The sequence below is a fragment of the Alosa sapidissima genome, chromosome 15 (genome assembly GCF_018492685.1).
Source record: "Alosa sapidissima isolate fAloSap1 chromosome 15, fAloSap1.pri, whole genome shotgun sequence".
In the NCBI taxonomy this organism is placed as follows: Eukaryota; Metazoa; Chordata; class Actinopteri; order Clupeiformes; family Clupeidae; genus Alosa; species Alosa sapidissima.
In genome coordinates, this window is record NC_055971.1 from 14,244,052 (window position 1) to 14,259,932 (window position 15,881).

The window sequence follows — 15,881 nt, forward strand, 5'->3', positions numbered from 1 at the left end:
TCCGTACTATACTGTACCAAACTGAACCGTACCACTCAATGGAAACAAACCATTACTGTGAGGAAATGATGACCATGAATCTGTATATGTTGACCCTGGCTTTTTACCCAGTATAACTCCTTTGCAAATCTTTGTATGTGAGCTTTCATTGCTCCAGTGGGCATACTTGACTTTATGTCAGTATCTGATGCACTGTGTTTTTATATGCTGGTTGCATAAGTGAAACAGTTGGATTGATTTTTGCATGCCCCACAATGCCTGAAGAGCTTGTCACTGTTCACATCATGGACCAACCAAATGGATTCTGAGATGATACCATCTTATATAATTGGTTGTTGTGATTTGTGCTGGCCATAAAGACTCTCACAAATGTTTTTACGCTTGAAACTGTGAAGGCTTGTCTAGTCTTGTCAAGCATTGTGAAACTAAACAATCAAGTCTATTTTTTTTAATGTGCTTTACATAAGCAAAAGTAAAGAACAATGGTAAGTATAAGCATACAAGTACAAGAGTTATTAAAAAAATACATAAAATAATTTAAAAATAATAAAAAAAAAGGCATAAATAAAATAGAAATAAAAGACAGATTCAAAATGTCTTACTCAGTGTTAACAGGATGTGAAGTTGATCAAATTTTTCATCAATGTTTGTCTCCTGCTATCTCTGCTTATTGTGTAATGAGATGAAACAATACTGCTGGAATCCCTGTATCAAGCCGAGTTCAATGCAGCCTATTCCACTGCCTGCTCCCGTCGGTGAACCGCACCTGAGCTAGCACGCTGTGCAGTTCCTCTCAATACATACTAGTTATGTAATGAGATGAAACAACCGATCGCTATCAACAAGGTCCTTATAATAACATTTATTCAAGAGTCATTGGTCCCTGCTGAAAATATCACAGTTCTTCTAAATGTTGTTATCCTGTGATGGGGTTATGGTAGATTTCTAGTGCTTGTGTAGCTTTAAACCCTTTTTTCATAACTTGCCAAAGTCATATAGTTTACTCACTGTAAATGGCCTTTTTTAAATTCAGTTCACTGATCAGTTGGATCAGCGTAATATGAGTGATTCCATAGTCATGTATAGCTCAGGCTAATTATTTTTATTTCTGTGTTACTCTGTGCAGGTCTATGGCTGGGGCTACAACTGCAATGGGCAGCTTGGCCTGGGCAACAATGGCAATCAGCAGACACCGTGTAGAATTGCTGCCCTTCAAGGCATAACCATTGTGCAGGTAAGAGTTTGCAGGATGGGAAAACTACCTCTGTTTCCCCTATGGGTTTTGTTCAAGTCAACATGCAGGAACACAGGTATTCAGTCTTTAGACAACATGAGAAATGTCTTTTGATTCATCTCATTGCTCTTTCATGGTTTGTGTCTTGTGTCGACTTGATATATTCCTTCTGGTGAAAAGGGGTATTCCTAACGTTGTTGTTCTTCCTGCTCAGGTGGCTTGCGGTTATGCTCATACCTTGGCACTCACAGATGAAGGATTTATTTATGCTTGGGGTGCCAACTCCTATGGGCAACTTGGCACAGGAAACAAGAGCAACCAAGCAGTGCCCACACTTATCAACATGGATAAGGAGAGGTGAGTGCCACATTCAATGAGCAAAGTGTGATTTTTATTCATATGTCCATTTTATCATATGTTCATTCACGCTAACAGAAATTGTATCAGCCATCTATCTATTAATTCCAGGAACCATAAATTGTATTACCCATCTATCTGTTAATTCAAGATCCTGTGTGTGTGTGTGTCTAGTCTTTACATATCTTTACATATTGACTAGCCTCTCGACAGGTGTCTTGCTAAGGGAACAAATGAGTGCAGTGTCTAGTTTGATATATGTTCTTTTGGGCCGCTAACGTCGACTTCAAGGCAGCGCTGCCTGGAAGGCGCTAGCGTTACACTATGTCCTAACAGGATCCGGGCGACCTACTATATGCCCTACTATTGTGTCATATTTCTGATTCAAAATGGCAGAGCAACGAGAGCGACAGAAAAAGCATAGAAACGCGGCGTCCGACAAGCGTTCTCTCAAAACGTTGCGTTGCATCGCACTGCTCATGTTGTCGGGACACTCCAATTGAAAACAATGGAATTAAACAGATTTAATCGCTAATGTTCGCTCACATCGCATCCTGTTAGGACATGGTGTTGGGGTCAGAATTAGGCAAGGTAGCGTTACCTTGAAGTCGCCGGTGGCAGCACTGCCTTGAAGACGGTGGGTGCTCAAAACGCCATCAAGCTTCTAGATTGACGTTGTTTGGATAAGAAATGCAAAAATATTTTGAAAAGAACTGTTTATGTACCTGCCACTCCCCTCCCACGCTCCATTACCCCCTTCACATAGCACTAAATGCACACCTGCAGAAAGTAGCACAGGTGAGTGCATCAAGCGGCCTCACTGATCATGCGGGGGATACTCTGACACCCCGAATTGAAGAGCGGTTTCAGGTCGTCATCTTTCTGCAGACATTCATAGGCTACTATGGGCACTGAAGCTGAAGAGACAGAGTGGCCGTGTGTGACATCACTTGGTGTTATGGCACAGCAACATTCCATTTCAGCTCCGCAGCTGACATGGCATTGCGCTATGGGCTTGCTACAGGAATAGGCATGGTTTGATACAGGCACAACACTAGTGTTTATGATTTCTACAGTGACTGGGCTCTAGTGCCAGATGGATGGCTCTGGTTTTGATTATAGGGTTCTGTTCCATTATCTCCTACAAAACAGGGTCCCTGCAGATCCTTAAAGCATCATCATTTTTTTTTTTTTGGCCTACAAATGGAATTGTAGGATGCCATTAAATTTGATCTGGAGCAGAGTGACGGATGTTTTGATCAGATTATGGTTTTATTTTACCTGCTCGTCCTAAAACAATGACCATTTATGCGCTGGCACAGCTGCTGTTATCAGTCATCAGACTGCAATCAGCTCACACCACACATCCTGATCCAACATGTTCATGCTAGTAAAGAACTAAATGCTCATGATGGCACATTGATTGGGATATCATGCTTTTTTCACATAATGGCAGTCGGCCTCAATGACCAATCTGATTGGTGGAGTGCTAGCCCTTGACTAAACATTAGCCCTATCTCGGATTAGTATGACCATTAGCCCTACATTTAAGCGATCTAAGTAAGTGAACCCATTTAGATAAATTGTCCTAACATATTTTTGCTAGAACTAGTAGACTACCACAAAGTTGCTGAACGTATGTTATTTCAAGTAAGTTTGCAACAATATACGGTACAAGTTTAACCAAAATCATTACCCCTGTCATGACTACCAGATCACAGTAGCAATGACCGGGGAACACCACACTGTTTGTACAGTTAAATCAAGATAATTTATTAAATCATAAATATACGATAAAAACATCATTTAAATCAATAAGTAGATTTCAAGTCAGTAAATGGGAAGCAAGAAAAGGCTAATCAAATGTGTAGTGCAGATCAGTGAAGTGTAGGCTATGTCTAATAGCCTGACGAGCCAGACCCACATTAAAATGTAGGGTCTGGGCACTCACCGTTCACAGTGCTCAGTCCGAGGGGCGGGATAATCAGTTGTCTTTCAAATTCCCTCTGCACGCAATAGGACAGCGGCAGCGCGATGAGTCCCATGCGTTTCCCACCAGCGGAGCTAGTTGGCTAGTTCAAACGTTTGCCAACTTAATAAAAGCTTAACTCGTGTCACACTGTTCGCCAACAGCAACATCCATCTTATTTGTTTTCAAGTAGCAGGGAATTCAAGCCAAACCGTTGCAACTCTTCTATCAATCATTATGTTAAGCCCACCTAACGACTCTATACACGATTTCATTGGCCTGATTGAGTTTCGATTTCTGGAGCTCACAAGCCAACGGAGAGTTGCTAGACTAGCCCTGGCAGCAAATGTAATTTGCTGCCACTAGGGGCGCGTCTAGATTTCTAGGCTACATGTCTAATGCAAAAAGGCCAAAAGGAGAAAGATGGTGCTGCCGCCAGTAAAGAGGCCAGAGCAGAGCCGAGCATGGCAGAGAGAGAACAACTGGCACGAGATGTTTTTAAACAGTCCCGTCAATCAGCTGCTGTTTAGCCCAGATGGACCAAAAACAGACAGCTCCCCCTCCAGACTGGGGGTAGAGAGACTGCCCAAACGTATTCTGTTGAAGGTGGAATGAGCCTCGCCTAGCATGGCAAAGCCGGACGTGACAACCCCCAACTTAACTTTGGGACTGTGCCCCAGTGCATAATGCTAAATCAGTGTTATGGAACCAAACCATTTTTTTTTGCAGGAGATTCTCATAGCTTTAACAAAAAAGGGCATAATTAATTGACCGCAGATATGTCTCATTTCAAAGTTTTGGCAGCTAACCATGGTTGCTGTTAGAACATGCTGCTGCCTGACAGTAACTTGCCATTGTAAGTATATGGCGGGTATCAGAATGATGTCCCAGCATGCTGTTTTCCCAGTTGAAAACGGCAAAACATGAGAATATTACTGTGGGAAAAGACATTAGCTACAGTATGTTTAAAACAGTGTTGACTATTTATTCTTCCACTATTAGAGCTACTTGACATTTAAGAAAGAGAATTAGTTTATAAAGAGGTCACAAAGATTGTACTAAATTGTACTAAATCTATACATATAATTCAAGTTAAATTATAGGGCTGTATTATCACCTCCACAATAATTGTCAGTATTTCATTTCATTTGGTAATGGCCTGCATTCAATTTATTTGACAGTTAAAGTAAGTTTACTTAAGCCAAGTTAAAGTAAAACTGTAGCTCTCATTTTCTTTTTTTTTGGAATCCTGAGCATTTTAATAACCTCAAGGCAAGCTACGGTGAAACTCCTTTTTAGTATTGGAGCAGTGCCGAGATGCTGATGCAGATTCCACCTCCACACCCTCCATTGTAACCCTGTACGTTATCCCCTCCTCACTTTCCTTGGTGCTCCGTCCGTGCTCTGTGCTCAGGATGGTGGAGGTGGCCGCCTGTCACACCAGCCACACGTCTGCTGCCAAGACGCAGAGCGGCCAGGTGTACATGTGGGGCCAGTGCCGTGTCCAGGCCGTGGCATGCCCGCATCTCGCCCACTTCTCCACCACCGACGACGTGTTTGCCTGCTTCGCTACGCCTGCCGTAACGTGGCGCCTCCTCACCGTGGGTAAGCATCGTGTGTGGGGGCGATGGCCATCTAACATGATGACTCATTAAAATCACTTATTTTAGATTCATGACTGAAATATGGTGCTGATCCTATTTTAGAACAGAATGCCTCCGGAATGTTGAATTACTGCCCTCTGCTTTATAGTAGTGATATGCTTACTGATACTGACTGGTAATGAAAGAATAGCAAGGAAAATATTCCTATTTATATATGACTTTGCACATGGAAAAAAAATACATTCGCACCCATGTATTTAAATTGTAGTTACTCTCAACAACAGACAAACAACCTTAACAGCATCCTTGGTCTCCTAGATGGGGATGACTACTTGACGGTTGCTCAGTCACTCAAGAGGGAGTTTGACAGCCCGGAGATCTCAGACCTCAAGTTCCTGGTGGATGGGAAGTTTATCCACGTCCACAAGGCCCTTCTGAAAATAAGGTAAATGTGTGTGTGTGACCCCTGCCTAAACCAGGCTTAGGCTCTACATTTTACATAATTTTAAGTGTATCAAAATAAACTACAAAATACGGAAGTCACGCCATGTATCAAAATAAAATACTCTAATTTTGTATTTGGAATATACTAAAAATGCTCTTTTAAGGGAGCATGAAATCACTTTGCTTCGATATCTGTCTATTTTAATCTATGCCTTCATCACTACACTGATTGTGTAGATTAAGTAGACAGTGTTTGAGAGCAACAGCTTTTCTCTGCCTATCTATGGAAATCTCATAGATCTATCAACAGATCAACTATGTCAACAGTTAACAGATCAACTATGTTGACCTGCCTGTTACACCTCATAACATAAATACTGTATCAGAGATGTATTCAAAAAGTCACAACTGAACTTATCAAATGGTACAAACTAACCACCGAACCTATTGAGAGCCACATAATGGGGGCTTAAAATAACCCAAGGCAGTTCTATTACCCGAAAGGTTGTATCAGCGATTGCAGGCCCAAAAAAGACCCAAACATAAATGGTCACATTCATCTAATCTTTCCTAACGATCCACTAGCTGCCCGCCCCATAAGTAGGCCATCAAATAAACACGTCTCTGTAGGCAGCCTAGGCTCTGAGGTCTGCACACAAAAACAATTGCTACCAACAAGTGTTGCCAACCACTCAAAGGCAAAATGAAGTGTTCCAACCAATAACAGACGAGATGCACGTTCAGGAGAATTTCAATTGCACAGGAGGGAGGGGGAGGGAGTGGCGAGCTAGCTCTCTGTTTTGTTTGATAGGCAACAGAAGTGATGTTACCCCGCCATCGCTGATACAACCTTTAAAATAACAGCTTCAAACTGATGGTACACTGACATATAATATGGAGAATGAAGTCTCTGACATTGTCAATACATACCCAGAATGCTTGATATTGCACTGTTTATCAGGTACGATCATGACCCTTTTAGTTGTTTTTTAACACACTGGGTACAATCTAAGCACTAAATGGTGTTCTATTGACCATAACGGGCATAAAATCATTACCGCGGTGGTCAGTTTTTTTTTCTTCAGGATATTTTTCTTTTCTTTTTTGTTCTTCAATAATTTTGTGTCAACGATTCCCGGAACACTGAAAGACCGGGGTGCAAGAAACTTGGTGGGCTTGTAGCCCCTCAAGGATGACAACCATTGTTTTTCGTTTTGATCCGTCGTTCCCCCGGCGGACTGGACCCCCCCGAAAGGAGGGTAGGGCGGACACAGTTTTGTGTAAATATCTCGAGAACCGTAGGGCCTAGGAGGACCATTTTTTTTGTTGTTGTATGTTTGCTTCTAGGGGCCATGTCAACCCATCCCACATCCACTCATTTGATGTATAGCGCCACCTAGTTAAAATTTCGTGGAGTTCTGTTCATGGGGGACCAAACAATAAATTATACGTGTACATTTAGTGACTCTACACTATGCATGCGCACACACGCACTCATGAACACATTCAAACAGACACATAAAGATACATGCACGCGCAGGCACACACACACACTCATAAACACATGCACACATAAACGTGCTCTCACACACACACGCACACACACACACACACACACACACACACATAAACGCGCGCACACACACACAAGCACCCACACGCATAAACACACACATAAAGACACATACACACAAAGTAGACATGCAGGCATATGCACGCACAGGCAAGCACACACAGACCCACACGCGCGCACACACACACATAAACACAATCACGTACAAGCACAAACACACTCCCACACGCGCGCGCACACACACACACACACACACACACACACACACGCACGGACACATAAAACACACACACAGACCAGAGTAAACCAGAGACGTTGCAAACCACATGTGTTTAGATCCCGCTATTGCCAATGACCCATTCATTAGAACTCTCATGATCTGGGATGCATTAGATTAGATTAGATTAAATGAACTTTATTGTCCCAGAAGGGAAATTTGTCTTGGGCATACAGTGCTACATACAGCTGCTTACAATACAAAACACACACAAGTTCAACGCCCCATACCACATAAAAGATAACAGGAATAAAATAGAGTAAGCACAGCAGACATAGGAACCTCAATCTCTAAGCAGAAAAACACACCCTTAATATTTCGCATAGCCTGCAACTACAGTAAAATAGTATTGCACATTTCCTAATTGTGTTTTCCACTTACACCAGTGAATATCACTGTTGTTAGAACACAATAAGCGTTTACACCAGGGTTTCTCAAACATTTTGGTTCCTTGGACCTCTCGTAGGGGAAAGAATTTTCCCAGGACCGCTCATAATTGTAGCAATTAAGCATATGCCATCTGTATTCTCTGAAGTTGTGGCCAGGTTCATTATCCCATGTTTTCTGGCAGCGGTTTACCACTGGTTTAACTCATTAAATGCCAAGCTGTTTTCGGAAGCTTTGTCCTAGAGTGCCAGCAATCTAGACCATTGTTGATGATTTTTGTACAGCCACAGCATATTCTGTGTTATAGCTATGAACACACACAATGGCTCGTTTGAAAGGTGAGACTTTAAGCTCTCAGTGGGTGCAAACCGTGTATTTCTACACACTTCTGTTCCTGAGAAATCGCAAGCTAAACAGTGGCTAGTTTTCATCAAAATCGCTGTTTTTTTTTTTTTTCTTTCTAGAAATGGAGATATAACGCCTTTTAATGAAATATGAAGTGTTGCCTGTAAAGTTCCGGGAAGTGACCTAGCGAGACTGCCACCTAGTTATAGACCCACGAAAATGGCCTGGTTTTGAGCTGACGTGCATGCGTCACTGATTGACCCAAAGCGGCAACCGAGTTATGATAAAATGTCCAGATTTTTCATGAGTTTTCGATCGTCATATATTTCATTTCCATTCATCACAGAGTTCCCAAAATCACATATAAGGTGTGTTAGAGTGTCTAGTTTCGTAATTTAAAAAAAAAAGCTAAAAACGTAATATTACGTTTTTGGCACTCAACGCATGGGAAGGAAAAACGTAATATTACGTTTTTGGCACTCAATGAGTTAATAGAGGGGAACTGCTTTGATAAAATTAGAGTTGCCAAGACTCTGGGATCCTTCAGTGGATGGTCTTTTGTGTACCTTCCCTCTATATAGAACTGTCTCAGTCCCCCTATTCAGTGCGTCAGCTCATGTGTGGGGGCCATACTGTGCCATCCTGTTTACATGAGGAGGAAGCCACCACAGGAAAACATTTCACAGGGTTCCCCCTTCCGTTGTTTTCCAGGAACACACACACACAACAACAACGATAACAACCACCTCAATCTACACAGGATGGGATGCATGTGTAATGCTGCAGATATGGGAATCATTATGTCTTCAGATAGAGAACCAAGCAAGGCCATACTTACCCTGGGCAGATGGAGTGTTATGAGATTCGGACGGGATGCTGAAGCGTTACTCTTGGTGTTTTACAGGGAATTTTCTGTAACAGGCATCTCATCGGTCTAACCAAAGTGCAGTACTGCAGAATTCGTTCACTCAGACATGATACTCTTGTGATTTGTAGCTTCCTTCAATGGAATGTCCCTTATGCAGGTTTGGAAGCATGAAGGGATTTTTTTTCTTTTCATCCTCCATTACTTCTCTTCTGGCAGGTGTGAGCATTTCCGGGCTCTGCTGAACGAGACCGACGAGGATTCCATCGAGGTCCATCAGTTCTCCTACCTGGTATACCGCGCCTTTCTGGAGTACCTGTACACAGATACCATCAACCTGCCACCTGAAGATGCCATAGGTATCCATGCCTTTCTTCTCAAGAATACACGTCAGTGCCGGGCAAAACGATGACAACATGGTTGCCTTAATTAGCATTTAATAAGTTCTGTTTAAGCGAGCAGGGTTTCCTTGTTGATGTATTGCATGTACGGTATGAGACACTAGCTATGTTTCCTCAAAGCAATCCTCAGGTTGTCATCACCTAACTGTTTTGCGATATTAATAGAAGTTCCCAATGGAATGATGCGTCAGACATTCAGATCATGTATCGAGAGGTTGGTTTTATCAATTTAAGTTGAGAGAATTGTTGATATTTTGAGAGAATTGAGAATTGTCGTGGGTCTGAGCTCATCGCAGTAATCACCGCAAAAAAAAAAAGTGAAATATTGGCCTGCACATAGTATGTAATGTCATGATTTTTAATGTGAGGAACCATCTTATGACATGGATTCAAGATGAAGCAAAGCAGACCTTTCGCGTTTGTGTTGGGGAGCGCAATGTTCCAACATTCCATTTGTTTGCTATACGAGAGTAGGGGAGAACTGGCACAATCCTAACACTTTTCTATCCTCTCCTTTCAAACACGATTTACACTAAGGTGTTAGACTAGAAAGCTGTGAAATTTGGCCAGAAAGGACATGCATGCATACATACATGTTTACTCTCCATGGAAGTTGAAACAGAATTAAAAAAATATGTTCTAGTTTGTTAAGAATTTAACTAAACAGGGACATGTAGCGTACTTTTTTTACAACTTGACGCAGCCATTAAAAAGTACGGTAACCTACCGTTGTAACAGCATAAGCATCATGAATGTCACAGTTCTAAAACCTTTAGAACCCCCTCTGCTCACAATCTAAGAATAAGAAATACTTTATTCATCCCAAAGGAATTTTGACTGTCACAGCTAATAAGTACATGTTGCCTGTGGCAACAGTCTGATAATTCTATTCAGCTACTATTCATCAAGTGCACCACAGAGCCGTGTGATAAATGTCTGTTAAACCATTGTTGTTAAGCAATACCTCAGAGCCAACATCTTTGCTTCATTCTTCCCTTACAAAGTAGCTGCTACAGTATCAGTCTGAACCGTACAGTCACAACCTGGTTACAACACAACCCGGCTAAGGGCGCAACAAGAAACCTAACATGCGGGGGGCGCTGTGGCGCAACAGGCTACAGTGCCCATACCATGTACGGATCCAAGTGCCCACGGGGACCCAGGTTCGAGTCCGGCCTGCGGTCATGTCCCGATCCTACCCCATCTCTCTCCCATTCCTTCCTGTTTATCTTCACTGTCCTGTCCGAATAAAGGCAAAAAGTCCAAAAAATATACTTTAAAAAAAAAAAAAACCTAACATGCATTGCATATACTCAGTCTTGCCTGGTTTATGTTTGTGTTATATTTATAGCTCTAAAGCAACTTAACATCAATAAACATTACATTAACATTAAAATCGGAAGTTTAAAGTATTTAGCCTAAAAAGTTATAACAATAGTCAGTTATAACAATAACCTAAACATACAAACCGCGACTCTGTAAGGAGAATCAAATATAACAGATGAGTCTTTTGACACTTTTATTATTAATTATTTGTTAATCTTTCCTATGAACAGAGATCCAGTTCAGACCAGATTAGATATATAATAATTCAAAGACTTTTGATCATTTTATTTTAGCATTCAGACTGTCGTGGTGCATCGTGCTCATATAATTTTTGTCAGCAATCACAGGGACCAAAATTACAACCCTTCATGTGATTTTGTTCTGTGTGGTCTTGCTCATCCTAGTTAACCAAATGTCTGCCCAGATCTCCCAAATTATAACTTGAAAAATAGAGCTTAGAGACTATAGGTTTGTTTTTCTGGACATACAGCCATATAAAGTATTCTGTCTTTATCCTTAAACATTGAAGGTAATAAAATGTTGCGTGAATAGGTTTTGTCAGCAGTTGGCACTTGGCAAACACCAAAGTGCACCTATGGATAATTTTATTTAACATAAAGACTAGCCATTAAATGAATATGATGATCGTAGTTAGTAGGACTCCAAAGCACAACAAAAAGTCGGCCGATTAAGACTAAAGGGCTCAACATGCTTCTGCGTCAACTCCACGGCATGGCTACGCCGGCACTCCTACGGCGTTGTGACTATTTTATGGTTCTGCGTCAGGTTGCTTTGCATCGTGGTGCATTTTACCACCATAACGCTCGGTGTCGCCTGTGTCTGCGTCGCTCACCGCCGAAACAAGACTGTATGACCGAAACGGTACTCAGAATGGCAAACACCATAGACTGTCGTGCCAAAATATTGATCTTATTTGTTTGGCCTTTTCTTGCTTCGATTTTGTACAACGTATCGAGAAATAGACACAGTAAACCAGCAAATAAGTCTGAGGTTATTTGCGAGGTGTCTGCCAGCCAGTTTAAGTTATGTTAACAGGCAAACTTTAGCACAACTGCCCACAAAGTACTGCCTGCTGGCGAGGTGCTAATTTCAAAACGTTAGTGACATATAAACACTTTACAAAAAGATAACCCCGTCATTGTAACCTAAATATGTTAGTTGCAAAGCTTATGCCAGTGAACTAGCATGTTGCTAATCCCCACAGTAGGCTGCTTGAAACAGACTATCTTGACACAGGACAAGTTGACCAATCACAGTCCTTGCGGTCTACGTCGTACTTGACGCGAAGGTGCACATCGAGCTATGGCGGAGGGGTCATTGAGGGGTTCGCGGCGACACAGAGGTGTCTGCGGGGGTACGCCGTCGATTCGACGCAGAAGCATAAAATAGGCTAAAGCTGGATACTTCTCCTCAAGACAGATTTTTACCATGACGAGAAATATTATGACATTTTTCTATCGCCAGATCTCGTGGCACAAGATCTCGTCACACCCCTATTCACTGGATTCTGGTACTTTTCCAGACTTTATTGCCTGGTCTCACTCCTCCCATTTCTTTCTAAGGCTATCGAAAGGGTGGCTTCCAAACACGTCACAGAATTCTTCTCACAGAATGACCTTGATCCTAATCAGACTGGCGTTAAAAGTGGCTACTCCAGTCAGACCGCTCTGTTTTCTATGACTGAAGCCTCTTGAGGCTCTGGTAGCCTCGGCCAGAGCAACAGCTCGGTCCTCGGTGCTCATCTTGCTCGACTTATCAGCTGCTTTTCACCCAGTTAAACCACCACATCCTACTATCTATACTCTCAAGCGTCATGGAGAGCAGTGTTTCGGTATGCATGTATGGTATGAGACACTAGCTACGTTTCCTCAAAGCAATCCTCAAGTTGTCATCACCTGACTGCTTTGTGATATTAATAAAAGTACCCAATGGAATTATACGTGAGACGGTCAGATGATGGACAATGGTTCAGTGTGTCATGGCTAGGTCAAACGTCCACATCTCATGTCCACGTCTCACCACAGGGGTGCTCCTGCCCCATAGCTAGATGCTGCTACCTGGGTCCGATTATCCACTCATGTGGCTTCTCGTATCACTGCTACGCAGACGATACTCACCTATATCTGTTTTTCCCGCCTAATGAAACCACAGACTGGGATCTTGGTCTTCTTTGTCTTCTCTGGTCTCAGTGTCAATCTCAGTCTTAGGAAATACTATGCATCTACAGAACATGGGTGTGCAAACAGCCGCATGTTTTAGTTTAAATAATGTTCATTTCCTCATGTGTTATCAGCCTTGCCTTAATAACCTGGTGATGTTTAATCCTTTGTGTGTGTGTTGTGTTTTTGTTTGTTTGCGGTCAGGACTGCTGGATCTGGCCACCTACTACAGAGAGACTCGGCTGAAGCGGCTTTGCCAGGAGACAATAAAGAGGGGCATCTCCGAGGACAACGCCATCACACTGCTGTCGGCCGCCGTCAAGTATGAGGCCCGGGTAAGATTGCATGTTTGACCCTCACCGCATAAGCATGGACATGCGCGCGCATGTACACACCACACCACATTCAAGCACCTTACACGTTACCTTCATGCTATGCCTCGATGCTGTACACAAATCCGTTTCGCATGCACATGCATATATCTCTCTCTCACACACACACACACACACACACACACACACACACACACACACACACACACACACACACACACTTTTCTGATTACAATTATGGGAATGCTCATACAAACACACAGACACTGTTGCCTAGTCAGGACGTGAGTGTCATCATGGCTTCCTGTCCCCTTCCCTTGGTTTTATACCTTCTCCAGCTCTGACCTTTTGGGTTTGCAGGACCTGGAGGAGTTCTGCTTCAAGTTCTGCGTCAATCACCTGACGGCCGTCACTCAAACCCAGGCCTTCAACGACATGGACCACGACCTGCTCAAGAACTTCATCAGCAAAGCCAGCCGCTACGGGGCCTTCAAAAACTAGAAACCCTTCCGGAGCCTGAGAGACCATGGAGAACGGGGACAGACTGGGGGGAGAGGGAGAAAATGGAAGCCTGGAGGGGTAGATGGCTGGTGAGGCTGGTGGCTGGAGCCCCAGTGGTCGGATGCCAGCCAGGCATGACTGCACTTTCTGCTGCAGGCCTGTGAGCACATGGAAAGCCAAGGCAGGAGAGGAGGGCCAACGCCAAAACCACTGATGGCCCAGTCAGCGCAGCCTTAGGGGAAAGGGTTCACCACACCAAACCTGCTCACACCGATCATTCGAAAGGGACATGGATATGGATTGACTATTATATATGTATATTTTTTAACTGTAGTCGAAGCACCAGTGTAGCTGTTCAAAAGCTGAAACGGCTCATTAAAGGGAGTTCTCGAGAGGAAATGTCCTCAGAAACACACACACTCACTCACTCGCTCTCTCTCTCTCTAATTCTGTCACTCACACACACACACACTCCCCCCCTCATTCCTCCTTTTTTTGTGATTTATATAATTGGACAAAATTGGAGTACTATATATAGCGTCTATACATGTAAGTCGCAAGACTTACTAATGCATAAATTGCATTAGACTGGGTTCCTGGTCGCTTTGCCTCTCTCACTAGTGCCCCCTGGATTCTCTCTGAGAACATGCTTCCAAAAAAAACCTTCATTTTGTTGGTGGTAGATTTAAAAAAGGCAATTCTCCCATGTGAACCATGTGCATAGAACGAGGTGTGCTGTGTTTGGGGTGTTTTCTGTGACACATTGTTGATGATTGTTTTCTGTTTTTGAGAAAACAAGCCTTTCCACTGAGAGGTCAACAGCAAAATGAGTGCTTAGGCTAGGTCTTCAAAAAACGCGTTTGGATCCTCCCAAAATGTGGCTGTACAAGAAAGCACAGCTCTTTGTTAATAAATATATATTTTTGTTTTATTAAACCACAATTTATTAAAAAACAGAAAATCCAACAAATATATGAAATAATTCACTTCTGTTACCTGTGGCAAAGTATCCATATTTGTGCTTTTTGTTCCATGTTATTGTTTTGCACATCAAAAACATCCAATTACTGATTCATGTCCAATTTATGACCTGCAAGGCGATGTGACACATGTCATAGTATTATTGTATTACATATTTGTGCTTTATTGAAATATTCATTGAATGTACTACTTTGTCTTTAGCAAAGGTTTAGCAGTGGTGGTGTTGACACCGAGTGGGGGGGCTAAGACCTTAAACAACCTTGCTCTGTCAAACATTAACTTTCTGTGCCCAGCTGAAAGCACTGTCCTGACTCCAGTTGACCATGTTGTAGACGTTTTAGCAGGATGTCCAGGCAGTTGAGCTTTATAACCAACATGCCAATGAATCTCAGCTTTTCCCAACACCTTAGTCTCTCCAAATCACAGCTAGCCATCGTAGGTTTACTTTAGCCATTAAATTCATAAGCTGCTGATTTCTTTTATAACTGGGAAATGACAATGGGAGAAACTGCTAATTTGCTTGCTTATTGTTTACAAATGTATGTTGTTTTTGTTTGTTTGTTTGTGGTTTTTTAAGTAAGGGGATGAGGGTTTTTTTTGCAAATTTGCGCATTCATCCCCCCCCATCCCTTATAGACCAATGGCAAGTAGCTGCAATGGTTTGCTTTGTCTGGTGGCCAGTCCAGTGTAATGCTGCCTATGCACCAAAACGGCTTCGGAGGGAGCCCTCACTTTTTTCCCTCTTCTTGATTTTGTTCAACTGAGAATTTGCAATGTTCCAGTGGTGTTGCCACACCACTCAAATAAATGGACTTCTAAAAGAGGTGACAAAACTACTTGGCAATGTGCAACCAGGTCTAATGTATTTTCAGTGTGTAAATAAATGTCAGTGAGAACACGGCCTCCAGGCAGTGCTGATTTATGTGTCTGTGGAAGAGGAAACCGTAAAGACACTTGCATTTTCTGTGTTGACAGGGCCGGGGTAGTGTGTTTGTCTTTGTGTGGTGTTTGGAGAATATTTACACAGCCACCTCCGCAGTACTTGCATCCATCACTGTGAAGAAAACATTAAGCAGTAATCGAATATTGAGTCAACACGGCTGTG

At 42.6% G+C, this 15,881-nt stretch overlaps 1 protein-coding gene across 1 annotated transcript in view; it reads left to right on the forward strand.

The window, feature by feature from the left end:
- Positions 1-15,676, forward strand: part of rcbtb2 (regulator of chromosome condensation (RCC1) and BTB (POZ) domain containing protein 2) — a 34,291-nt gene extending 18,615 nt beyond the window's left edge. The window contains exons 6-12 of the mRNA XM_042062864.1: positions 1,127-1,234; positions 1,449-1,591; positions 4,975-5,165; positions 5,483-5,609; positions 9,275-9,414; positions 13,167-13,297; positions 13,655-15,676. Coding sequence (XP_041918798.1) covers positions 1,127-1,234; positions 1,449-1,591; positions 4,975-5,165; positions 5,483-5,609; positions 9,275-9,414; positions 13,167-13,297; positions 13,655-13,795 — 981 coding nt within the window. The 3' untranslated portion in view covers positions 13,796-15,676. The remainder of the gene's footprint in view (positions 1-1,126; positions 1,235-1,448; positions 1,592-4,974; positions 5,166-5,482; positions 5,610-9,274; positions 9,415-13,166; positions 13,298-13,654) is intronic.
- The last annotated feature ends 205 nt before the right edge of the window (positions 15,677-15,881 follow it).